This window comes from Dermacentor andersoni, chromosome 5 (assembly GCF_023375885.2).
Source record: "Dermacentor andersoni chromosome 5, qqDerAnde1_hic_scaffold, whole genome shotgun sequence".
In the NCBI taxonomy this organism is placed as follows: domain Eukaryota; kingdom Metazoa; phylum Arthropoda; class Arachnida; order Ixodida; family Ixodidae; genus Dermacentor; species Dermacentor andersoni.
The window spans coordinates 94,006,002-94,031,969 of NC_092818.1; the positions used below are offsets into that span (position 1 = coordinate 94,006,002).

General features: G+C 47.6%; 1 protein-coding gene and 1 pseudogene across 1 annotated transcript; both read right to left on the reverse strand.

Annotated features, from left to right (window-relative positions):
- Nucleotides 1-643: 643 nt before the first annotated feature.
- LOC126530890 (sperm-specific sodium:proton exchanger-like) lies at nucleotides 644-25,938 on the reverse strand. Its single transcript, XM_050178212.3, has 16 exons — nucleotides 25,861-25,938; nucleotides 24,656-24,849; nucleotides 23,415-23,498; nucleotides 22,140-22,234; nucleotides 20,333-20,393; nucleotides 17,244-17,519; nucleotides 13,222-13,425; nucleotides 12,558-12,770; nucleotides 8,360-8,497; nucleotides 7,818-7,943; nucleotides 6,827-6,922; nucleotides 6,033-6,212; nucleotides 4,049-4,186; nucleotides 3,116-3,313; nucleotides 1,045-1,194; nucleotides 644-946 (listed from the first exon to the last, which is right to left on the reverse strand). The coding sequence occupies exons 1-16, from the start codon at nucleotides 25,916-25,918 to the stop codon at nucleotides 884-886; spliced, it is 2,274 nt and encodes a 757-aa protein (XP_050034169.3). The 5' UTR covers nucleotides 25,919-25,938; the 3' UTR covers nucleotides 644-883.
- Nucleotides 11,080-11,212, reverse strand: LOC126532535 (U2 spliceosomal RNA; annotated as a pseudogene).
- Nucleotides 25,939-25,968: the final 30 nt, after the last annotated feature.

Consider the following 25,968-nt stretch of genomic DNA (forward strand, 5'->3'; position numbering starts at 1 on the left):
TGGTCGGTGATGTACCTTCACAAAGGCTCATTGCCAGCCTTTCCTTAGCCTTTGTAACTGCCTTGTCCGCAGCGGCCTCTCTATATATAAAATGTGTGTGTGTCATCAGCATCAGCACCTCTGATGCTGATGCGTTCTCACCTCTTAGTGCAAGCGAGGCGAGAAAGGATGAAGGCACTCACCGGCAATGACGCGAATAATGAACACTTGAGCAAATTCGCGACACAAGTCTGGTTTGGTGATCTACACATGATACTTCCGCGGCCGAACTGTCCCACTTCCGTGATGGTCTGGTATGAAGAGGTCGCAGCCTGTGGAACTTTCTGGATAGCCTGAAGGTTGGTCAGCCGTACATAGCCGCCATTAGAAGGAACCAGAGCTGTCGGAAGGCTCGCATCACTATGGATGAACATATCCAGAGGTAATTCATATGTCGGATTAGATGCCGTCCAAGGGGAAAAACCCTTGCTGGGGGAGTTCTTGGACATCAGCCTAGGATGAAGCAGGCGTAATAAGAATTAAGAGCTCAGCCAATATGTTCGCTGTGAATAGTGTTTATTCGAAGTATAGTATTCTCTTTTGCTTCTTTTCAGCCACGCACATCTATGCACTCGTTGTCGAATAATAAAAAGTTGACCTTCAGTCATCATTGAAGGACGGTTTGCATTATACACAACTATATGACATGTCGACCTTCCGTCAGTCATCAATGAAAGACAATTCGCATTATACACAACTATATGACATGTCGACCTTCGTCAGTCATCATTGAATGACAATTCACATTATACACAACTATATAACAAGGGCATCGTCCTTTCGCAGGTTTATACACAGTTATAAGACAATGTCATCGTCCTTTCACGGGTGCTGGCGCCATCTGTCAATATAAGTCCATACTTTGACGGTGCGACATCGCCTTCTCCGTTAAATCGTCGCCCCTTTCCTGGAAGTATAGGAAACAAACGACACGGTGAGAGTTGCACAATTAGTGGTGCTGTCGTTGCGATCGGACCATAGAAAAGAGCGAGTGCGCAGCCTTACCGCTGTTGTGTTTACCACCTTGAAGTTTTCCTCGTATTCGTTCTGCTTCTCCTCGTCCACCTTGGTCTGGAGCCAGTCCACTTCCGGCGGAAGCTTGTAGCCCTTGGTGGCAATTATCAACATCACCGGGCGCAGTCGCTCTTGGTAAAACTTGTGGATGAAACGGAATAAATCATTAGCACAACTAAGGCCCATTTATTTTGTACATGGTAATTAATTATCGCATATTCTTTTCGAAACGTTTTGCGGAAGTTAGCGAAATCATTTGGGCCCGCCTGACTCCATTGAAGCGTTAGGTTCATTTACCATAGGTGGGCGCAAGACGTGTTACACGCCGCAGTGGGCCAGTGACAATGAATGGAATTTCTGCTGCTGCGAATTTCTGCGCATTTCGACGGGGACAAAATGCAAAAACGCGCCCGAACGTAAGTGTACACACTTAGGTTCGGGTGCACGTTAGAAAAAAAGACCTAGATGGTCAGAATTAATTAGGAGCACTCCCGTCCCTCGTAACCCACTGCGAAGCTTGGGGACGTTAAACCCCACAATGATCAGGGAGTGTTATCAAATGAATCTTGTCATGAAGCTCCTCGTCGACTCCACCTTAATTCGATATAGGTAGATATCAGCATTCCATATGAAACTGGGCTACGGCACATGACACCGAGCTTGTTCTTCACCAAATTCAGGCGCATTTAAATCTTCAGATATAGCTTTATACTGAGTGAGCGGACACGGTGCCACCCCTCAGCTGAAGATTACACCTCGATTCAAAAGTCGTGGCCTCCAAGATCGGGCAGTGCGTGGTGTTGCAGTCAGATCTCGGAGGCCATGCAAAAAACCCTCCTCGGTGATAGTCCTACGACGAGGAGTTACTGGAGGAAACGCGCCCTCAGTCCGGTATAATTGTGCATCCGCCATCGGCGCCTGGACACAAAAGAGTGCCCGACATAAATCTAGTCTTTTTTGTTTGGTTCCATCCTGCACTTATTGGCCGCGTGAGATCGCAATCACAGGCGAGTTCAGGTGATATCACAGCCGGGGCTTATATATACGGTTTCATAGTACTGGCGCTTTCGAATGGTCGTTTCAGAGCACTCCGATGGTGCCACAGTGCCGTAAAATAAGTGGTCTCTAACGGCGAAAATTCGCATCATTGTTCGTATTAAAACAACGTATAGTCCAGTAACAATGCTTATATAGTTTCTGCTTTGCGCGAATATTGAAGTGCTGCCTGAGAAATCGGTCAGGTATACAAGATTACCGCATCAAAACCTGGTTCCTGATAGAATGTGTTTGTAACTCTATTGTGTGATGGCTGTTAGGCCAGCATAAAAATGATGTACATTACACAGATTTCCCTCATTTGGGGTTCGAACGTTCTTGAGGCTTATATGTTAGCTTCCTTGAAGCAAATTCTGTGAAGGGTCCAGGCACATTATTGATGCACAAGAAGCATCGTGAGCAGGTTAGTACTGACACACACAAAAAAGACTGTTTCCTGTATTTTCCTTTCTGCTTTTTTAGGGAGCTGTACCATAATCACGCTACCGATCCTCGATTACTCGAGAGCTTCGCAAATAAAGTTCAGCGCCTTGTCTAACGACCGGTTCAAAACGTGCGTCAGAAGCAGCGCGTCTTCGGGCGCGAAAAGGAGACTTATCACATTAGCGTAGAAGCATGCAGTCATCCAGGTGCGGTAGCTGAAGGCCATGCAGTGATCCTGTCGTTGAAAGCTGCCAAAATGGTCCATCCAATTGTGGCTTTATTATGTTTTTACAGGCGCGGGGGCACACTTTCTCCTCTTGACCCGCTGAGTGCCTCGTCAGTATGGCGTGATATTTAATTAAGTCATTATTTATTGGGTAATTAACTCATATTCTTAAATTACTGATTCATTAATTTTTCCAAGGCGCATAAAATTTGATAACGGAAGCGCTACCATAAACATAGGTTCTGATGCCTGCGCCAAATATCGGCGTCACTGCTTCGAATTTCGGACCACACCGCGAATTTTTTGTTCTCCGTATGTAAAACATCAACGAATCTATCATAGGTGCAATGACCTCACCGGGAATGTAATCTTCATAGCGTGTGATGGCAGGTAGATTGGTGCGACAAAATAATCTTGCGTTTCGGGATCGAGGGCGGTTCCTTGTATCAAAATGGCGTCCTCTATTTCCGCCGTCAGAGTGAATTTCGAGCAGCGTTCCAGGTCGGGCAGGAGGAACGATTCCAGCCTCCGGCTGATCTTGTCCAGGGGCCACGTCTGGGTGGGGAGTAGGCAAACGGCAAGGCGAGCAGTTATCGCCGTGGATATATTGTCAGGTCAGGTTGGATTAGATTAGCTTAGGCTTGTTGCCGTTGGCGCACACCGCTTTAGAGGCACACCGTCATGTATTGTTACAATTCCTGGCGTAAGCAAAAATTATTGCGTGGTCGTTGCTTTGCGCAGTGTGGTACAACGGTGGTTGTAACTGTAGAATACGCGTAGAAATTTTACTAAAACTACGCCGATTCATTTCGAAGAAGGTTAAACCGAGTGATGCGGTGCGTATTCGTGTCGGAATTTCTGCGTAATATTTTGACGACAGCATGACAGGCGGTCTCCTTTTCGTCGTCCGATTTTCAGTGCGTTGACATTTCAGCACGAATGCTAAACCAAACTGAGGATACAGGTTCGTTGCTGCTGACGACTCGAGTTCATGAACTTCGGAGGCAACAGCATGTTTTATAAACTGTCCCAATGTCATAGCATGCTTATTTATTTATTTATTTATTTATTTATTTATTTATTTATTTATTTATTTATTTATATGGCAGTGTAGCTACAACAAACAGCTGAGCACGTGACTAAAGCGGGGCTCTTTATGCCCTAACGATGATGACATTTCGCGTATTTATAACTACATTGTGAAAAAAAAAGGAAACAGTTGTTATACTGCTTCAGGAACACGAAAAGGTACTCTTCGTCGCCGAAAGTAAGACAACCTCAGTTACTGACCTGGTATTTGGGGTGCGTCTGTAGCACCATGAAGGCGATTATCCTGGCGATGTAAGACCAAATCTGGTACAGGAAGCTCGGAGGCCGGGTGAAGATCTGTATTGCCTCTACGACTCGCTCCCTCGGTACCACGTACGCCTGCAGAATGATGGCAAGGTAGACTGCATGTATGTATGTATTCGGACAAAGCAATTGCAGTGTTCATGATGCCGGAACAGAAGAACATCTGCGACAGCTAGGCGTTGACAGAGAGAGAGAGAGAAAAAAAAGTAGGGAGAGGAAAGGCAGGAAGGTCAACCAGACGACCTTCCGGTTGGCTACCCCCAATGGGGAGTAAGGCCATATAAGAGGAAGATCTAGCTCGGTGCCAACTGCAATTTTACTATTCAAGAACATTGCAAGGCGCAGACAGCCGCTGGACGAATAAAGACCTCATACTTTTTACAAAAAAGAAGTGACGTAAAATCGGGGAAGTTTAATGGAATTCAAGCGCGAAATTTACAAATCCGTAATTCGCACAAATAACTGATATCGAAGTTTCGTATACTGAATCTGTTGTATCCAAAACGGACAAATTTGATATACGAGTTTGAAGCTTACGTGGAAATGGGTTTACGGGAGTTTTGCAAAATATTTATTCCCAAATTTCAATGGGCCCAGTTTACAGAATTGTAAAGTATTGCTGAATCAGAGGACTGTAAACTTGGTAATTGTCCTTTTTTGAAAATTATCAATATTGAAGAATTGTTGTTTGTAAGAACATCTATGGCAAAAAAAGAAAACGCTTCTTACCATTTCTATATTTTAGTATTATTCTTTAAAGGGACTGACAACTGAATTTTAAGGCCTTAGTTTTTCATGGCGCAACGCAAAGCTCACCCTCAGTACTGTTTACACCTGAAGCGGTTACTTCCAAAAGCGCGTGGATGTTTACTAGGCAGACTTCTTTTTATCTGAGCAGCCTCTAAAAAAGTGAGTCCTTCCTACAGCAACGCTGAGAAGTGAGAGCACTGTCGATAGCCCGCCTCGCAAATTGTGAAAGCCACCCATCGTTCTGTTTTCACAGGAGTGAGTGTAACTGTGGTCGACCACCTACATTTTGACCTTTTCAACCACTTTGGAAAATAAAAAGCTGTTGCAATCAGTTCGCGCAGTTGTACAGACATTTCTTATATTAGTACCGCGTTTTTCCCCCAACTACACGCCTACGTCATGGCTGCCTGGTCCCCGTCGTCGTTGCTCTGTCGATAGACAAGCCAAGCCAAATCGTCGAAAACGAAGGCGAAGGCAGCACCACTCTTCTGCTCACTGTATACAAGCGAAGGCTTATCTGCACATTGTAAGACAGGAAAAACTTATCACAATGAATATTATATTGAATTTCAGTACTTATACATAGATCGGGAACCGCGTACCCTGGTAGAAGGTCACGTGGTGGACCTTCTATGCAGCTTCATGTTTTTGCCGCGTGGGGCGCCAAAGGTCACTTTTTGCAACTTTTAGAGATGAATAAGAAATGTAAATCCACGTGTAATGAGAAACACATGGCTCGTTTTAGCCACTGCAATAGGGAATCATAACATCAGTGGGGTTATCTCGATTCATGTTCTGAGCGATTGTCTGTCCCTCTAAACGCACAAACGTTATCAAATTCATTGTAGTGATTGCTGTGAAAAACGTTTTTTTCGTTTCGATGTTTTTAGGTAGAAACCTCCGAAGCAAAAAAGAAAACTCTATCTTAAGATTAATCTACATCTGAAAGAATGAATGAATCAATCGATCGATCAATCAATCGGAGGAATTCGGCAGGCTATCTGGTAAATGCGCGAATAGCGAACAAAAGCAAACACTTTCATCCTAGCCCGGTAGGCGGCGCAAACACATTCCCAAGCGCATGCTCTTCCTAAATTAAACTGCAGAGCCAGGCTGCGCGCTTGACGTCCCATTAAAACAGAAGGATAATTCCGTTCGCGTTGTTGCTCACGTTGATCTGCGTCTCGGCGACCACGCGCGTGATGGAGGGCTCGTCGGTGACCAGTCCCAGCACACCGAGACAGGCGGGCGCGCTCACGTAGTCCAGGAAGTAGCCCTCGTTGTAGAAGAACAGCTGCGACACCGAGTTCGGGAGCGAGCCGTTCCGGGGGTTCTCAAACTCGCCTTCGATCTGCGCGAGAGCACGCCTGATTCACTTCGGAACAGCGTTCCTTCGCAGTGCGTCAGACACGCGCTCGCAACCAGTTTGGTACGATTTGCTTAAGAAGTCGATTTTCGTTAACTTTGCTGGAAGCCGGTTACTGTAGCGAGCATCATCAAGGCCAAACACTTCTCCCCCCCCCCCCCCCCGATTTCTTCCTCAAAATTTCGCGCCAAAATCCTAGCACCGTTACGTCAGCGTGTCGACACAGTTTCTCGTATACTTTGGTCGTTGTGGCGGAGAACTTGATAAGTTTAGTCTTTGGATTCATCTATAATACGACACAGTCCATCTTTATTGAGGAAAAAGAAATTACCTGAGCCCGAGCAGACGTCGTATGGGACGTCTGGCGACCTGCTGCCGCTGCTTCCACGCAACTCGCCACCTGCCTTTCGTTCTTGAATCATTCCTGGCTTTTCCAAGCCTCCTCTTACCGCTTTAAGAGTTTTTGTTTTGTATATTTTGGAATAGTAATATTCCAAATACTAATACAGCTCAAGTTGCTTTCCTCTTTAAGTGACCCTTTAAACCTCGTACAGCGACGCGTAGGTAGCTTCCACTGTACGGCCACGACGAGCGTGTACCTTGAGGATCCCGGAGTAGGTGAGCAAGATCGGGTTCTCCTCCCCACGCTCGACGATCACTTCTCCGGGCGCAAAGGAGACCGGGCGGATTTGGATCTGCGATGAATGACGACGCATGCGCATAGGTATCGGGGAAGGGCCTCGGATAAGAAATTGCGATTTCAGTAAAATGCACGCGAAACAGGACTTAAAGCAGGGGGTACAGTTTCATTGATGGTCACGAGCTTGTTTTCGGAAACGACAGGGCACCACTAAGGTTTTCAGGGATTATTCGATGCTCTACTCTCAAAGAACTTAACATACTTGTTTTTTTATGTGCGTATATTATTAGTGGTAAGGCGAAGTTATGTGTTAGAAACAGAAACAGTGCACCCACACACTTCGGTTAGTTAGTGCTAGTTAGTGCAGCCGGTTAGTGCTAGTCAGGAAAGTGTCGGGAAACCATCTACCTAGTTTTCACCAGAGAAGCACCCACAGAAAGCTACCGGCCACTCTGCTCTAAAAAAAAAAAAGAAAATGTGGCTACATTGATTTTGCGCACCTTTCATGCTTTCCAGCAGGCGCACCCTACCTCGAGTGCAAGAGTACTCGAAAAACAAGGATGTTTTTGGTTGAAAACAACTTTCCATGACAGCCAAACAGCGTTCCATTATGTGTACAAAGGGGGGGGGGGGGGACGTCTTCTTCACCCCTGGATGCGCCCGCGACTACGTCACATAAACACCTCAGATAGTTTTGTGAAGAATAGTTAGTATCCGATGAATATGGCCCTTAAAGCAGTGCGGGTGATCAAAGAAAAGCCGTAGTGCTACATGCTCTCCTTAAATTCGATGATTGCTTGCGCAAAGACAGGCGGTCTTCCATCCGCAAGAATACGTTTCCCGTCCGAGCTAAAGCGGAAGCGTTCAGACTCATTCCAAAGACCAACCCTGCCCGAAACAAGCGATGGCAAGCGAGCCTTAGTGCACGTATAGCGGAAGTGACCGCGCACCGCGAGGAACTGTCGCACGCTGTCCGAGTCGATCCAGGGAATCACGCGCAGCATGGCGATGGGCTTGTAGCTGGTCGGCAGGCTACAGGGCCCGGCGATGACGTGCATGCGCCGCGCCTTCAGCATCTGCGCGGACGGAAATACGACGGTGTGGCAGGTAGCACGATGCTCCCCGTAGCATAGATTACTCCCGACCTCGGTATTCCAGTCCCAGAATGCCACGTATGTTGATGGCCTTTGTGAACTCGCCACCCCCATATTTCGTAAATTTTATTAGGTACCCTAAACTGAATAATATGTGTTAATTAGTGAAAATATGGTAATTAGTCATTTGTGCAGAGTTAACTGTCCGTGTTACATTACGTCGCTCGTTGCGTGCTCCTTAGCTTCTCAAGGTTCTTTGTTGAACTCAAATTTTCGGTCCCCTCTGTTAGCACAGCTAGAGCAAAGTTATTGTTTTTTTATTTTTTCAAAGATAGCGGTGAAGTGTCGGTCGTGACGCCTGTCGTATGCGCGCCAGCCGAGTATAATGGTAGGCTAACCGCGAGCAGTTCTTGGCCAGCTTCACTGTCCAGCAGCCCCTCGGCCTGGTGTTCCTGCACGCTCTTGGTCACGTCGTCCAAGATGGCGGTGCTCGCCTGGCGACTGCGAAAGGCCACCATGATGCCAGGGAAGCGAGACTGAAAGACAAACGTCGCAGGAACGGAAGGTGAGGACAATTAGACGCAGTACAGATGCGAAAACCACCTTCTTCCATGATGCGATAGGCATCGCACAATTCCCTCTTTCAGTCTGCGTCTTAACAAGTGTACGTGCTTCGATGCTGTAGAACAAACTCACCTCTTGCCCTGATCAGTTATAAAATATCCACCTGCAGCAGAAGTCTTGCACCGACGCATGGTGCTCTCTCAAACTGCCGTTGACGCATCTGCCTGTTTGACCAACGTGGCAAGGCTTTTAAATTATGGGGTTTTACGTGGCAAAACCACTTTCTGCTTATGAGGCACGCCATAGTGGAGGACTCCAGAAATTTCGACCACCTTGGGTTCTTTAACGTGCACCTAAATCTAAGTGCACGGGTGTTCTCGCATTTCGCCCCCATCGAAATGCGGCCGCCGCGGCCGGGATTCGATCACGCGACTTCGTGCTCAGCAGCACAATACCATAGCCACTGAGCAACCACGGCGGGTTGCGGCAAGGCTTTTGTGTAGCTTGCTCGGTCCCACGTAAACTCTGGAAACGAGGCGGCTCATCAGACAGCCCGAGGTGTAGTCGGCCGGGCAGTGGGCATTTCCGCTCTGGGGACAGCCAAGGATAGCCTGATTTCATTTCACGATCTAACCCACCATTTCCGCCTTGGACGAAGGAGGTTTCTGCCCCCACATAATAAGCTCAATAAAGAGCAGGAAATCACCTGGAGGAGACTCCAAACAAACTCCTTCCCTAACCCGGTAGTTCTCTCCCATATATTTCCATCACAATTTTTTCCTGATTGCATACTGTGCGATAAAAGAGCTACCCTTAACCATCTACTATGGGAATGCAAGGAAGATCCCCCACCTCCAGAATTAGTAAAAATCCTGCTTCCAGATGACTGGGAGACCCTGCTGCGCAGCTCGGACCCGGGCATCCAAGACCAGATCCTCAAGCGCGCCTATGAGGTCGCCAGTAGGCTTGACCTGCTGGCCCTCTAGTAGGGCAGTGTACCCCGGCCCTACATAACTATCCGGTTAAATAAAAGTTTATTCTCCCTCTCTCTCTCTCTCTCGCTTGCGCGAGCGAGGAACGCAGCCCTGACGCGTGCCCTCTCCTGTGGTGCGCGAGGGAGGAGGGGCAATCTTCTCCGGCGGCTGCTATGGTGCCTCGACGTCCTCCTCACCCGCCGCTCCGTACAGAGTGGACACAACCGCGGTGTTTACTATGGCGTTCGCCACGCGAATCGCGGACGCCGTAGGGACGCGTTGCCGGCGCTCGTGTGTCTTGAAAGCGGTCTTCTACGTGGCTGAAGTGCCCTCCCGCGCGGGCCTCACCTTCAAAGCAATCTGCGGTGTTTGCAGAGTGCGCGTAGTGCCGGTAGCTTCGTATGCGCATTGCTTTCGAAGCTTCGTACGCGTTGAAGCGACATATGCGCAGAGGTCAATTGGCTCGCGGCTTCTGCCGCGATTCCTAACTCCAGAGTTTTCACAGACGGTTTCCGCTGTCATCAAGCGATGTGCGTTCATGTTTACCTGTGCGCGCGTGACACCGTGCTGGTTAATTTGGTTAAATCGCGTTGACAGGCAAGTTGGTTTGAATCCGTGATAGAATGTGTAAGCGCCACTGAAGAAGGACGTAGAAGAAAGCAGACACACAAAGACAGCGCTGTCTCCGTGTGTGTTTTTTTCTACATCCTCGTTGAGTCACGATTACGCATTCTATCATTGTTGATTTAGTTAGTAGGCGAATGTCTACAAGTTTATACGGCCGATAAAACTATATCCTTACTTCGTACAGCTATCTATTAATTTGCCATCGCAATCGGGGCTTCCCCTTTCCGGCGGAACTGCGAATTTTTCGCGTTGACTACCATTTGCTGTATCCATTACTACACATCATTAAACAGGACAATATCAGGCATATATTACCCTTCATGTGGTGATGATTGATTAAAGGATATGAAGGAACTCTCAAGAGTTACATCTCTGATTCTCCTTGTTTAAGGCGTCCCCGATATTAAGTAGATATACTTACAAAATTTTCAGACTAGCTAGAGCAAGTACGGTGGCTTTTCATAATAGCGTATATGAGCAGTCGCTTAGTACATTCGGCTCCATAGGCGTCGTGCATCGGAAAGTGTCAAGCGGCATCGCGAACAATGCAATAAATTATGGAAGGCCTGTTGAGCACAAAGTACCCTAGCGTTGCTGCTGAGCTGCTGTGTATGTGATCTGCGCGAAATGGGCAATAAACGTCAACGAAACGTCGTAACGTTGTCGAATATATTGTGGCGTGCAAAGCCATCGGCTGAGCTCGTACGACGCCAGCGCTGTGATACGCCTGGTAGCTGCTGGGCGCTGTTCCCCTCTACCCAGCAGGAGTTGCCTTGAGTAAAGCGTCAACCCCTCGCACCCGCGTATGTAGTTAGAACACCGTCCGAGGAATCCAAGGGCAAGGCCAAACCTTGTCATCGCCGACAATGCTTTGCTCTTCGGGTGAAGCTGCCATTGTTACAGCGAGGCTGTGTACCTCTACCCCCAATGCATCTGTCGTGCCCGCGGGCAAAAAAATGTGGACCGATCCCGGAGGTAGTGCAATACCGGGTCGACTCGCGGCGGAGGTGAAGCAGGCTTCAAGCACACCACCCCTAATGGTAATAAATATGAATAATAATAAATGAAATAAATCAATCAAGATGCATTGTTTCAAGTCGATGGGTATACTGGAATCGTTTGTGAACAGCACATGAACTCATGAACAGGAGACATTGCCATATACGCAAAGCATAAAATATATGTACAGCCATACACCCTTGACTCTCAAGAGGACAATGCCACCGGCTGTGGGGATGTCTGTGCCGTACAGACGAAAGAGGAAATTGTGATATCCACTGTGTGTGTATCTCAGGTATCGCGGTATCTTCGGTAAGCGCGGTATCGAGAAGTTCATGACTACGCACTCTGCATGGGCTAGCCGTGATGACACAATCCCTGTGATCATCGTTGGAGACTTCACTGTGGACATTTCAAGACCCTGCATAAAATGGTTCGCGCAGTTTGTGCTAGGAGAGTTAGGTTTGAAGTACCACACCAATCCAAGTCGCTCAACTTGTCAGCAACGGCCGGGAATAGATGCAACTTTGGCCGAGATTCTGTCTAAGGTTGTAATAGAACGAATCAGCGTAGATCAATTACAAAGCTGTGGTCACTACCATTACCCTATGATGAAAATAAATGCAAGTACCCTTGTCTAACCCTGTGTCATGCTCTACAGCTTCACTGGTCATCCACCTTCACAGAGTGGAATGGCTCCTCATTTTTTTTTTCTTTTTTCGACAAATGCCACAACTTGATCGCTCTCGCTGATTGAAGTGCTAGATACGTGCCAGATCCGATACTAATTATTATTACAGAAAACTATATGGCAGATAGTCTTCCGACGAATGATAAAACAGCAATTTACGACACTCAACAACAGGAAGGTCACGAAAAGCAACATTTCATGCCACTCTTTCACGCCATCTTTACAGGCTGTCGTTCAAGAGCTTTGACCGAAAGCCATTTTGCCTACTAACAACCCATCGAAAAGAGGCACATAGCATGCTCTGCATTAAGCTGTCAAGCGCCGTTCCCCAACAGTTTTTGACGGCCGGCGTTGAAGGCCTGCGTGGTTGGTATCAAATGTCAGTCAGAGAATAGCCCCTAACGCAGCCTGTAACTTAGCTCCGACTTTGCTTTGAAACGTAATGACCATTGGTTATAAAATAAAAGTTACATAACTGTAGTTCGGTTCAGAAATCAAATACAGCTAAACTTCTTTGGTTATTTGTCCTGAAGGTGCACTTACCGCAATATAATGAATATACAGCCATCTTTGCTGCTGCAAACTAATCTGGTCTAGCGAGAGGTTGACTTTCGCGTCGCGTTATCGGAGTCGTTTACGACAGTGCTTTGGAATGTTCTACGTGCGGCGCGCTTGGCGCCAGCGTCAAGGCGCGGCGTCAGCTTGATTCCAGAACCCGCGTGCGCGGTCACGTGAGCCCACCTGAATCTCGACGAGCCTTCGCAGCACGAGCAGGCGGTTCAGCGTGGCGCGTCCGCGGATGTCGGCCGTGATGTTGTCGTTGTTGACAAACTTCCACACGCTCTGCTGCACCTCTTCCTCGCCGGTGACGATGGCGTGGCCGATCTCGTACGCGTCGTAGATCCTCGCGTCCAGGTAGCGGTGCACGATTTCGGCCATGCGCTCCAACGAAAGCTGTGTCCGAGAAATGAAAGAAACAAAAAAAAATACAAGAAAGGAAGGGGAGGAGGGGGTACATTCAGCCGACCAGTTGTGCGCGCATTAAGAGACGGATCTGTCGTGGCGCATAAATTCAGCTAACGTAAGAGGTGACGGTGATTACAGCTGATCGTGATTCTCTTGCTACCAAGCCCGGTAGCAAGAGCATCTCGAGTGCGCGTTTCACGTACCAATGAATGCTTTTGGCGATAGGAAAATTGGGGAGAGCGGTGGGTGGGTTCACAGAACTGACCTTCGTTAGCAGAATCTGAAGAGCTGCGCAATAAACATTTACGTGATGTAGGCTCGTGGGTGGCGTTAAGCACACACATGCACGGACACATAGGCACGCGCGCGCGCGCCTGTCCGCTCCATGCCATGCCTGCAAATTTGCTAATCACGTCGCGCGGATGAATCGTCTGCTCACCTCCGCGTACTTGATGGCATGGAGGAAGCGCAGCGAGATGGCTATGGTGAAGCAGACGATGAGCGCGTTGTTGGCCAGGTCGTTCTGGTTCACGATGAAGAGGCCGCATTGGAGCGTGAAGATGAACATGCACACGGCGACCAGCACCAGGTCCAGCCGGTTGTAGTTGTCCATGTTCATGATGCGCTGCCCGTACGCCGATATCTGCGCGTCCGATACACGTGCAGCGATGCTTCAGCGACCGCTGTCGACTCGTGGTTTTAATATTCAAGATTATTTCGGTTTTTCCGTTGTGCCATGCCCACCAACATGCCGTCCGGTTCATGTCCGGGGGTGTAGGCCTCGTCAAGAGGAATGCTTTGCTTTTGTTTTCACGCCTCGTTGACATGTTGCACTCCATTGTATACCAGGGTTGCGGAGCGGCAACTCCGGGCTCGGAATGATTCCGGAATTATTACACATTTTCAAACTCCTGGAATGGTATGGTAACACCAGTATGGTAGCATGGTAACACCAGTCGGACGTGTGGAGATGGGAATGGAATCGGAGCGCAGAGATTCCGGAATGGAGTAGAAGCGGTATGGGCACATAGTCCTGAAGCGATAATTGTTGATTTTAAGCGAGACCGCAAGATCGTTAAATTTGTCATTTCAACTAAACTAGACTTCGCCAATTTATTGTATTTCTAAATATTCACTCGATACCAGCTATCTCAGTATCCAACGATAGCTTATTACACCTTTTCCATGATAATTATTAACAACCTACTCTGCACACTGTACACCTCTGAAGAAGGGAAAACTTTTTTCTGAGTTACGAGGTTGAAGTGCCACTTAGTTCTCAAGAATGATTTGATTGAGCAAGAGCCAGCTTAACCTACGAGGCCAAAAACAACTTCCCAAACGGTTGCGCTCTGCGTGAGTCCACGGTGATTTGGAACGGGCGATGTTCTTTCGCACATTGTCAAGTGCCCAGATTGTGCGATAACAGAGACATGTGCTGGAAAAAAAAATGTGGCTCGGTAGTGCCACATTTTTCAGTTTCGACTCCATTCCGGAATCTCTGTTCTCCGATTCCATTCCCATTTCCACTTAAGAGTACGTCTCGTTGGGCGAGTTGGTCACAATTCATCTTGGGTACTAGGCGCGAACACACACAAGACACAAGGAAGGAGATGGGACAGAGCGCCACTTACAACTGCATTATTCGGAGGCACATCACACACTTATATACCCGCCTTAGACGCAAGGAACACAATCACATCAAGATTGATATAGAAGCGAACTGGTTAAATATTTATTTTCAGCCGTATATAAAGATATTGATGGATCGCTGACAGATATAGTGATGGATCGCTGAAAGCTCGGAAAGTAATTGAAGCTTTCTTTATCGGAAAGAAGGGAAGCATGTGCGTCAGTGATCCATCAATATCTTTATATATGGCTGAAAAAAGATATTTAACCCGTTCGCTTCTATATCAATCTTGACCTGATTCCACTTGTCCGACTGGTGTCATCATTCTACTTCCATTCCATTCCGTAGGTTTGAAAATGCCAGTATATGCAGACAAGAGTCCTGAAAAATGCGTCTCGCTTTCCATTCGTCATCAAATTGGCAGAATAACCTTGCTAAATGCGCGGCGTGCACTTCAGTGTAAGACTATTTTGTACTCTGCTTTATTCGAATGAAAAATAGCTTGTATTTCAGTGTGCGATGTAGTTGTGAACCGCCTACCACGCGCACAGCTAAAGTAAAGCTAACCTTAGCGTTTAAGAGTGGGCAACGGAAGGCTATAGTATTTACAAAAGCGGCGACTCATGCTCTCCTGAATTAGTGCAATGTTTGACCGTGAAAAATAAACAGGCTCAATCCCACATCGAAGAAAAACTAGGTAAACAAGATGAAGCGAAACTCGTTTCGAAATCGGTTTGAAGCAGCATTGAAACTGACTGAGCTTTTGCTGTCTCTTGGCTTTTGTGTTTTATGTTGAGACTGAGGACGGGTTCCGAAGAGGGAATCGACTGCATGACAGGCCGATATGCGGCCCTCTCTTCAGAATGTAACATGTTTGGAGATACTTGTATTTTGATCGCAGTATCCGATTTATTTTTGCAACCACGTCATACATTCCTGACTACTAACCCGCGCCGCTAACGTACGTACCTATTGTTAAAACAGTAGATGTTAGGTTACAGGCAAAAAAGTGCTGCAGAGATAGGAGGCCCCAAAGCACACATGTACTTCTGTGGAAGAATAATTCGTAGCAAATATTTACAATGTTGTTAAGACTTCAACAACACGTTTTCGTTACTAGGCCCGCTAGCGCAAGTAGTAAGCAATTATAGAAAAAAGAAAGACGTATAGAAAAGGCGTTTACATTTATTGGAAGAATTGAATGAATCAGGTCAGGCATTCCAGAAGGAGGAATGGTGCAACTCTCACCGTTCCGAAGAATTGAAAGGAAGGGCATTACGGGGATTTCCACTTTCCGGAATTGAGTTGGAAAGTAATTTGGGGCCCCACTCTGCAACTCTACTGTATACATTTCTGAATAAAATAAAATAAAAAGCTCTAGTTGTTCAAGCGGTAAAAGTAATTGCGGTTGTGGAGTAAGGACTCCTACAATGTAAGTTTCTTTTTTTCTCAGGCGATTATGTTCTTATCAACCACCTTTGATAGCCAGCCGATTCCGGTGAAAAAAAAGAACGTGAGAGTAGCCCCTTTCGGGCCTATAGGGTGCCTCAACGCGCATCTCCGCCCCCGCAAATGCGCACCTCCTGCCCCGGAGCGGCTGGTGAGGAGGACATCGAGGCACACCTATTCGGGCCACTGACGAAGCCCGAAAAAGAGTAGTACCAGATTAGAATCGTTACGTTATGTTGGCTCAGTTTCGTGTCCCCTGTTCTTAAACGATGAGCTGGGACAGTGTTGGCAAAATTTATAAAGGAAAGAACGTTTCCTCATTGGTCGGCGTTAGGGTGTTTGGCCACGCATGTTAGCGAGTGCCGCGATGTACGAAACGATCGCCGCGACGCCGGCTTAGTTCGGTGGTAGATTGTTCCACTCTCGAAATTAAAAATGGCTACTGAGAACACAGGCCATGTGTCTACGTGTGCGTCGGAAATTCATGTCTATAGGATGTGCTCGAAAACAAGGGATAATTCTCACGGATAGAAATACGAGCTTTGTGGCCCCACCCCTTCCTACTAGCCTCCACATTGCTGCTGAGAAGAAGCTCTGACGAAACTTTCCGCCGGGGTTCTTATTTCGTCCAAATAGCTTTCGTACAGGTCGGGGGCACTCCAGGAGTGGGAATGGTGCAGCTCTTACTATTCCGAGGTGTTGAAAGGAGTGGAATTACGGGGATTTCCACTTTCCGGAATTGAGTTCGAAAGAAATTTAGGGCCGTAGACCCGAAAGTTTACGGACCACGGGATCTCAGAAAACGTTCAATTTCCGAGCGGCCTGTAACAGTAGCCAGTAAAACCGAGCATCACAATGTCGTTAACATGTACTGGTGGAGGCTGTAAATGCGAATGAATACTAGGCTGCGTTGTGAGGCTGCGCATGTGTTCAGCTTTTTCTCGCATTTCCTGTTCAGTAAAATTCTGGGGTTGATTGTACTTGCCGATCTGTGTTAATCCCTGCGGTTTAAATGTAATGCGAAAATGGGAAATGCAAATGAGGTAGTGTAGAAAGTGATACGCAACAGTTGAAATCAAGAACCGCTGACTACCCATTGGAATATTACTGCACAGAGAACGTAATTTTAGGATTAAAAAGCTAGGTCCGCGTGTTGTCGAATTCTCGTCCAATAAAATTCCCTTGAGGGGTTACTTGTATGCTTACTCTTTCATCTCGCTTTTACATTTCTTTCTTTGTTGCTTATCGTGCCATCGACTTGCATCTTAACGATTAACTTTGGCCAACTCGTCCACATTGCTGTCGTTGCTTGATCCATTGAAAGCTCCCAGAACTATATACACGTGACTTGCGGATTAAGTGGGGCCCACGCGACTGACCATGATGGTGACCTCGGTGGTGAACATGGTGAGGTACAGGGCCTCCACGGCGATGGCGCCGATGAAGGCGTTGCTCCGGGGAGTCACCATCACGATGCGCACGAGGCCGGACAGCACAAAGACGACCGCCAGCGTAGAGCTGGTGATGACCACCTCGTAGTACGCGTGCTCGAACAGCTCGACCACGCGCTCGCGCAGTGGCCGTCGCATGACCTCGGACCCGCTGAACGTGTCCTCCATGAGCCCTTTCTCGTGAATCGTGCTCAAGGTCTCTTTCTACGAAATGCATCGGCAAAACGTTCAGTGACCGTAAGTATTCGATCATATAACGCGAACGTCGATGTTTCGTATGCCTCGGAAATGCAAAATGCCATACCCTTGGTTCAGGCACGTACCCAGAATTTTTTTTTTCAAGAAGGGGGGGGGGGGGCGGGGGGGCTGGAGTGGGCCCATCCCTAAGTAGCTTTTCTATGCAAATGAGGGGGGGGTACCTTTACTAGTACAAATGTGAATAATGCCCACCGTTCGCGTAAACCCACAAAAGAGAAATGAAATAAGGTGTACTTTACAGGTACGCCTGTGCGACACACCTTTCCTTTACTTGCCAACAAAGAACTACGTCAAATGGACACGCGCAGGAAAGAAGCGCAGAAGAACACTGCCATGAACAAGTAAAGAAGCGAAGGTGCAAAATAAAGATTACTTTAGTAGAATAGAACTTTAAGAAACAGCAGTTGGCAACAAAGGCACACGGACCGCGTGGAGTTGTGTTACTACGCAGCCAATCACACAGAAGCAAACAAAATCGTCGTCATGCAGCCTTTTCAAAATGGCGTCGTACTTGATACCTCCGTAGCGTCTGCTGTTCTTCAAAAGTATTTTCATCGGCGGAAGCAATGAGGTGTGCAACAGACATGGACAAAATGTATGGAGTGTGAGCATTTCGCTCTTCAAAAGTCTGCAGTGCCGTTCATTTCACTGCTGAACCCGTTTTACTCATGAAACTTCGGTGCCAGCTGAAGTTAAACTTCACAACAAATAATTGTAGCGAAGCAAGCATGTTATTTCAGTTCAACAAAGAATTAGGCATTCGCCATTCCACTATAATAGGCGAGGGAAAAGGTAAAAAATTACGCGCTAATAATTTCATTTTTGTAGTTACCGCCTTATTTGTGTAGCAAAAATGAAGTACGATTTATTTGCAGCCTCGCGGAGGAACAGCGGCTGGCAGTTATGAGGGCGTAGCGTTTTTTTTAATTAGCTCTGGAAGAATTATACTATATTTGCGGAACAATCACAGTTCTTTTGGATCCCTCGTTTACTGCTCTAACAAGTGCCACAACCGACTCGTATTGTTGTTTGGGAAATTGCGTAACGATGCGTGGCGGCCAGTCGCGTACAACCGCGTGTGGCGTAGGAAGCTGTAATTCTACACGTACTGCGCCCACCGCGGAAGGTTAGGAAAACATTTACATAAGCGTAGCAGAGAAGTGGCTACGTTAGGCGGCTCGAAAGCGTACGCTTTTCACAGGCGTTTTGTACCCCAGATATCAGTGCTTAGTATTTCACAAAAGAACAGCAATGAAATTACAAATGACAGGCAAAGTAGTTTTGTTTTATTTCATTTATCCACTTAACAAATCCCTACAATAGTGCTGTAACAAACCTTTAGCGTCCTCGTTATTTCCTCTTCAGACCCACTCTCCACACTCGTAGACAACTTTCATCCTTCTCAGTATTAAACTGTAGAAGCGGCATTCAAATCACACGGAATTGTCCTTCGCTTCCGGCGGCGTTTTCTCTACTTCCTTTTTAAATAAAAATATGTTGATGCATAAATATTTTCATAAACAACGATTAAATTTGTTAATTTTCGCGTTTCCTTGCTGTTTGGCTCTTGCCTGGGCTCTCTCCCTTAGTAGATCGCTTAATTTCTGAAATCCTTGCTACTCTTATCTCCAGTTGGCAATTTTGCCTGAGGAGCTGTAAAATTAAGGAAATAACAGACGACTTAACAGGTGACAGTCATATTGCCTATGAGTTTAAGGGTTATTGCAGGGTTTCATGGTGGACGCTGTCTCGCATTATCTTATTTTCCACTTTATCTAACCCATATCACGGGTATATGGTTCCAAGGATCTGTCAGCGTCGCGGCGAGCCGTCACTCGAGGAAATAAGTAAACAAAAAAAAATTTCAACGCAATTGGCATTTTCTCCGGCCGCAACTCGTTCCACGTGCATACAGACCAGCTGACCACGAACTGAATCCCTTTCCTGGTCCCTGGATCAGTCTAAACGAAGAAGGTTTGAACTGAAGAAGCAACAGCGATGCGCGCGATCGGTGAATAGACGGTGGCAATTGAATGCATCTGGAGTTAATCGCGCAGGCACCGAATTGATGAGGAAAGTGGCCTTCACATCCCAGGAGAGGCCGTTAACTGCCGCCATCCAAGAGGAGTGAAAAAGGCAACAAAATGTTGACCGCCGAATGACTGTGAAGTCTCAACATTTATCTGGCGGCGCTTTAGGAATGTGTGTGAGAAGTGGTGGTCGTGGGCGGGGAGGTGGGGGGGGGGGTGCGGTATGCGTCATAACTTTGGGGGGGGGGGGGGGGCTCGGGCCCCCCCTTAAGGTACGTACCTGCCTTTGTTACCTTCTCGCCAGATTTTCGCATGAATAAGAGAAAGAGAGATATAGAGAGCGATAGCGAGTTGTACTCAGCTGGAAAATTTTAATCTTCGAGGTCGCTGGTGGTTCAAGTTTGACGCCGGCTACTAGGTGGTATCTCTTGGTGTCAGACTTGCAGCGCTCGCGGGAGCTTTGTGCAGCCGCAATACGTCAAAATGTAGGGACTTTGAGTTTGGAAGGCGGGATTTAGAGATTTGCCGATTTCGAGACGGGATTCGAGATTTGCATTTTCGATGACGTACTCGATTTCTAACGCGATTTCTAACTCTCCTGGAAATTTTCACTTTAGTGAAATTTGCAGGAGAAGAAGAGAGTGAGCGTTAGAATAAAGTACGTGAGGTTCATTGCGGTACTCTTTGCGTGGTGCGGAGAATGGGTTAATGTATGGATTGATAGATTACCAGCCAGATGACCCACTTTGGAACCGCCAGGATCGAACCAATGATGTCCATGTCCAAGTACCTGAAACGACGTGAGACGAATTCCAGACTGGTATAGAAGACTACGATAACACCACGTAATACCGCGTCAATGCAGTAAGTGATACGTTTATTATGCGAAGCATATTAGCGTAGGTTTCGGGCCTTCGCGCGACGCCCGGCGGTGGCCACCATTGACCTTCAAGTGACCTTCAAGTAGGTCACGTGACATGACGTCACGTGATGACGTCACACCGGCTGCAGATGGGGCCTCATATCGCGCCGTCGGTCGCCTCCCGGCGGTGGCCACCATTGATCCTGAAGTGAGATCACATGATGTGACGTCACGTGATGACGTCACAACGGCTGCAGATGGGGCCTCATATCGCGCCGGCGGAGGCCTCCACGCTTCGGTTCGCGCCGTCGCGCGCGACGCGGCGGCGGCGCCACCATCGCTGCATCACGTGATATGTGATGTCACGCCAGGGATGAAGCGGCGCGCGCCCGCCGTCGCGTCAGTCTCTGTGCCCGCAACCGCGCCAGCGTCTTTGCGCCGGGCGTGTATGCGGTCAAGATGCCTCCAAACGCTAAGGATACGCTAAGGTTAAGCCCATCCACTGGGCTTAACCTTGATAAGCCTCCAATTTTTTTAGTTTTCTTATTATATGCATTTGTGTATAGCAACAGTCGGTTCCTGCGTCAATTGTATGGCTGCATTATATAGGCAATCATTCAGTGCTTCGCAATTTGAACCTTGTTCTAATTTAATCTAATGACTTCACGAAAGCGTTACACACTTATTTAGCTGTAATTTGTTTTGCTTGTCTGTTTCTCACTTTTACTGGTTTATTATGTGTGCTTTTCTTCCCATTTCTGCTTCCTCACTTCTCTTGTTGCAATTATTGGTGTCGTAATTTTTTGTGTGTGCTTTGCAGGCCATTCATTTCTGTATATGCACCCTAATGTAATGCCCCTCTTGGTCTGTAAGGTACTGCGATAGCAATTATACGGACACTGCAGGCGCATTTTCGATGTCGTCCAAATGAATCTAAGTTAGATAAGATTTTATCTCGCCTTGCGCACCATATATGTGGCTACGAGGTAAAGCGTGTAGGGTGAGCCGAGAAGGATGGTGCCTTGATACTCGCCGCACTACCATGCGCCAAAGCTTGGAGGTAACGTGATCAAGTGCATGCTACGGTGGGGGGAGGGGGGACGCATATCTCCTCCTTTACTTCGGCCATGGCTGCACATGGTTTTCCGCGCGGCTGAGAGCATGCACGGGCCACGTGGCGTATATCGGAGGCAATCTGCGGCGTGTGCAAAGCATAAGGGTGAGCCGAGAAGCTTCGAGACACCTCGAAGCGATCGCTCCCGGTTGCCGGCGCTCTTCTTGACGCCGGCGTTATGATAGTGAGTGTTCTTGGTCATCGAGTGAAATCTGTTCATGTCGGCCTATGCGCGCATGACACTGCTTATTTCAGTTAGTAAGCGTTTGTTTACTGGAATTTATACCGCCAATAAAACTACGAACCTTACTTCGTGTAGTTGTCTAATACCTTGATATCGCTACCAGTGCTTCGCGTTTCGGACAAAACTATTTTTTACGCATCTATTGAAAAGGCTGGCGCTTCGGCACGAAACACAGTAAATTTTTCCCCACAATAAAGAATGGTACTGAAAGCTAACTAGAAATCCTAAACACAGCTCATCACCGGCAGAGCCGAGTTTTCCTTTGCGGTCTTGAAATAAAGAACGTCTAAAATTGGTATGTAAATTCAATACTTACACTTTCTTATCGAATGGGTACTGAAGTGCGGCTATTAGGGTCAACTTGGTCCTCCGCTGAATGATCCCTTGGCGGTACTGTCGAGCGTAACTCACCTGCAGAGAAAAGTAGGTGTTTTAACCTTTGCACGCGGGTGCAGTCTATCGTTGCTCCAGTTAATCACTGCCGAAGGAGTAAGGTGTATAATTATACCTCTATGCACAAAGAAACCGCGACATTCTTTCGCCCAGCAGTCATACGTTTCCTTTCGCAACGGCCGCCAGCATAAAGAAGACGCGCCACACAGTCTTATCTGCATTCGTGCGCTTTCGTCTCTAAAGCTAGCGTCGAGTGAAGCCGCCTTCCACCCAACGTCACTTCAGTAAGCAACAACGCTGCCTTCGATACCGCTATTTACAATTACCTTAACCTGATGGCACTGTTTGCATTATGTGTTAAGATATATGATATATGATGTGATATATGTTTGTGTGGAATGCATGTGCACGTATAAATAATATATATATATATATATATATATATATATATATATATATATATATATATATATATATATATATATATTACATTAGTCTTGTCATTGAAGAGCGGCACAAACCTAGGGGCACTGGCCCAGCGACCCAAGTTTGTCCCGACGTTTGGTTTTGAGCCGGGTCTCTTTGCACAGCCGCCCAAATGCTCTACCCATTGGACCATGGGCCACCCACTAACCCAGTGACCTAAGTTGGCGGGATAACGGCTAAATACCCAAACAGACAGAAAGAAGGACAGTCACCGGAATATGCGTAAATAATAACAAGGATCTCATTAATAAATAAATAAAGCTTGCAGCGTGAATTGCACCAGCTTTTCACGAAACCAAGGGCTATGCCTTATCGCGGCGGTTGGTAGTCGAGTGCAGCTAGCACACATTTCACCAGCATGTCATGAAGTTGCAGCAACAGTAGCTTGTGCTATTGGCCAAGCAATCATTGCGCAAGAAAAAAAATGTAAGCACAAAGTTTGCACGAAATAAGCTGTGAAGTCTCAAAGCAAACTATTTAGGCTTGGAAATCTGTGTGGATCCTGTGAAGGGATTTGTCTTGAACGCGATGAACACCTTCAATCAATTCCTACATGGCTTTGTAGTAAACTAGGAGCTGCTAATCTGAGGATAATGTTTTCAGTGTTTCCAGAAATTCGTACCATACTGGACTTGCTTGATCGCGCAGATCGACGGGAAATGGCAGTTGCCGGCATAGTCTACACCTGGATAGCGCGAGACTGCCCGCTCACCTGCTCGATCCTGAGAACATTTTCGACAGCCAAGGTGTCGATGTGTCTGGGAACCTTTCGAAGCCGCACGACGCATCCAGTGCTCTGCATTAGAAGTGTGTTGTCAGCCACGGCACTGCTGCATGGTGTCGCAGCGTTGTGCAAACAAGAGCAACAGCATTAGGATGTGTCAGCCGAGCCATACTATATGTTTAGCTTGGTGCCTGTAAAGATACCGTTTGATTTTCTCGCTTGTGAACAAGCACACTGTATATTTTGGAATGCTATGTTCGAGGCACAAGCAGACGGTCACATTTATTGAAAAATTTCTAAAAGTAAGGTAATCAATAGGTTCGAGAAACGATGACGAGCTAAGAGGAACCAGCGAGGAGTAGAATAGGTAGCTTCGAGAATCGAGTAAGATACACAGACAGCAAATGTCGCCACCGACCTCAATGGTGCATTATAGTGACTAGCGCTCTGCTGCTCAGCGCGAAGTTGAGGGTCCGAGTCCGGGCGGCTGCGACGGCGTTTTCGTGGGGATGGATCGCGAAAAACGCTCGTGTACAAATGCTTCAGCGGCACGTTAAAGAAGCACAGGTGGTCGAAAAGGACCCAGAATTTCCTGCTACATCTAGGTTACTACGGAACCATGCAGTTGCGGCTTTGAGGTGTATAACCAATAAACCGCACCGTTTTGATGCGAAAGTGTCAGATGGTACATTGAGCGAAAAAGCCGCCGTCTGTCGTCTGTAGCAGCGAAGTGGCTAAGTAAACTCTCGTTGGCTGCGAGGCCACGTGACAAGCGCGCCTCGACGGAGCAGAGCGGGCGAAAGCGAACGCCTGCTGCAACGGTAGCGCGTCATGTGTTGAGTGAGGGGAGAGGGCATTACCGCGACGCCACGTCACGCTCGCTCTCTCGCAAGCCTGTGTTATCCATGCGTTCCTTGTCCGCGCAAGCTCTCGCCTTTGTTCTAACTGCGCCCCGGAAAATGCCAAATCAAAACGCGCCAAGCGTCTCAACGCGTTCGGTTGCCCTTGAAGAGTTCATGACTCGAAGGACCACTTAGCGGCATTCACAACTCACAAGAAGTGCTTGGGTGGTCTCGAATTTTGGGAGAGTTCATAACTTGAAGGACCACACAGCGGCGTTCAGTTGGACATTAATGCTTTCGCATTCACAACTCATGAGAAGTGCTTGGCTGGTCTCGAATTTCGGGACACTCTGGCTTCGTCAGGGCCGACAGAGGACAGCGTCTCACCATGGCGGACTGGAAGCGGAACGTGGCCTCGAGCGGGTTCCGCAAGAGCGTGCTGCGCGTCACCCAGCGCCAGTCGGCCAGCAGGAACGAGTCGTCCTTCAAGTAGAGCGCGCGCGCGGAGTCGGCCGCCTCCTTCAGATACTGCACCGCGTCGCGCATGGTGCGCAGCTCGACGTCCGACACCTCCAGCACGCCTGCGTGCAAGCACACACAAGCCGCCACGAGCATCTTTTTTTTTCAGAGCTCAGCACAAGAAATCAATCACTCCCGAACAAAGGCCTCTTCCTCGAATTTCCGATTTCCCCTGCGTTGCGTCAGGCGACTCCAACGTTTGCCTAGAAACATCCTAATCCCATCGCAACTCTATAGTTAGTGACAACTCAAGAATGCAGCTATATCAGGCAGACTCTTCCGAAACAAGCGTGATTCTCCCCCTTTCATCCCTCTGTAACAACAACAACAACAACAGCCACTCACACAGAGGGGTCGAATTCACAAAAGTTTTTGTTGGCAAGTGAGTTTGCCTCAAGTCAGCTGCCTTCGTTAATATGTCCAGCGTCAGGATTGGCTTGAATTTGCTTCTGGGATCAATTTTAGCCTAAGAGCTTTTCCTGAATGTGGGCTCAGTTCCCTGACAGACGCAACCGCAACGACGAAGGCGTGCCCCACAACTTCCTTATATTATCACGTGCTCCTCCCGAACAAAAAGCTAGTAGTGAGAGCAGATTTAGGTCGATGAGGTGCCTGGGCAACGCGACGATTAGGACATATTACAAAGCATGAGGAAGAAGAGAACGAGCTTGGACGAGGGTTAACCTTTTTCATTCTGAATTTTCTTTCTCTAGGAGCCTCCTCTCTTCAAAACAATCACAGTGATTTTAGTATTAACAACATCTTCCTCATGCCATCCAAATCTTGGTCTGTCCCCCGCCGTGGGTATGCGCCATCGTAGAAGGAAATCGAATCCAATCCAATGAGGTGATCCGCCGTCGCACGTGTACATCTTTCACTTGAAAGAGCACATGCCGCTGCATTGTTGGACTGTCACTAATTCTTTGCCGTCAGCGACTACGCTTTGCTTCTCTTGGCCCCAATTCTGTCACTGCGCTGGACCACCGGTGTCATAATTTCTACGCATTACACGACCTGCCCAGCTCCACTTAGCAGAGGTAGGTTAGGGAGGCAGTGTCTTCTAGATTACGCACCCAATGAGCTGAGGACCACTGGGAGGAAGGTGACATTGATGAGCTGCGTGAGGGACATGTCACCAATAGCGTACAGGTACGACTGCAACAGGAATGAAGAGAAGAAAG

Bases quoted from the DNA above. Each gene is read 5' to 3' on its own strand.
- LOC126530890 (XM_050178212.3), bottom strand. From the start codon at position 25,918: ATGTCCCTCACGCAGCTCATCAATGTCACCTTCCTCCCAGTGGTCCTC. The intron at 17,520-20,332 runs GTAATCTATCAA...TGCATTTCGTAG, and splicing joins CAAAGTGGGTCATCTGGCTG to AAAGAGACCTTGAGCACGAT. The intron at 6,213-6,826 runs GTACACGCTCGT...GCTCTCGCGCAG, and splicing joins CCTACTCCGGGATCCTCAAG to ATCGAAGGCGAGTTTGAGAA.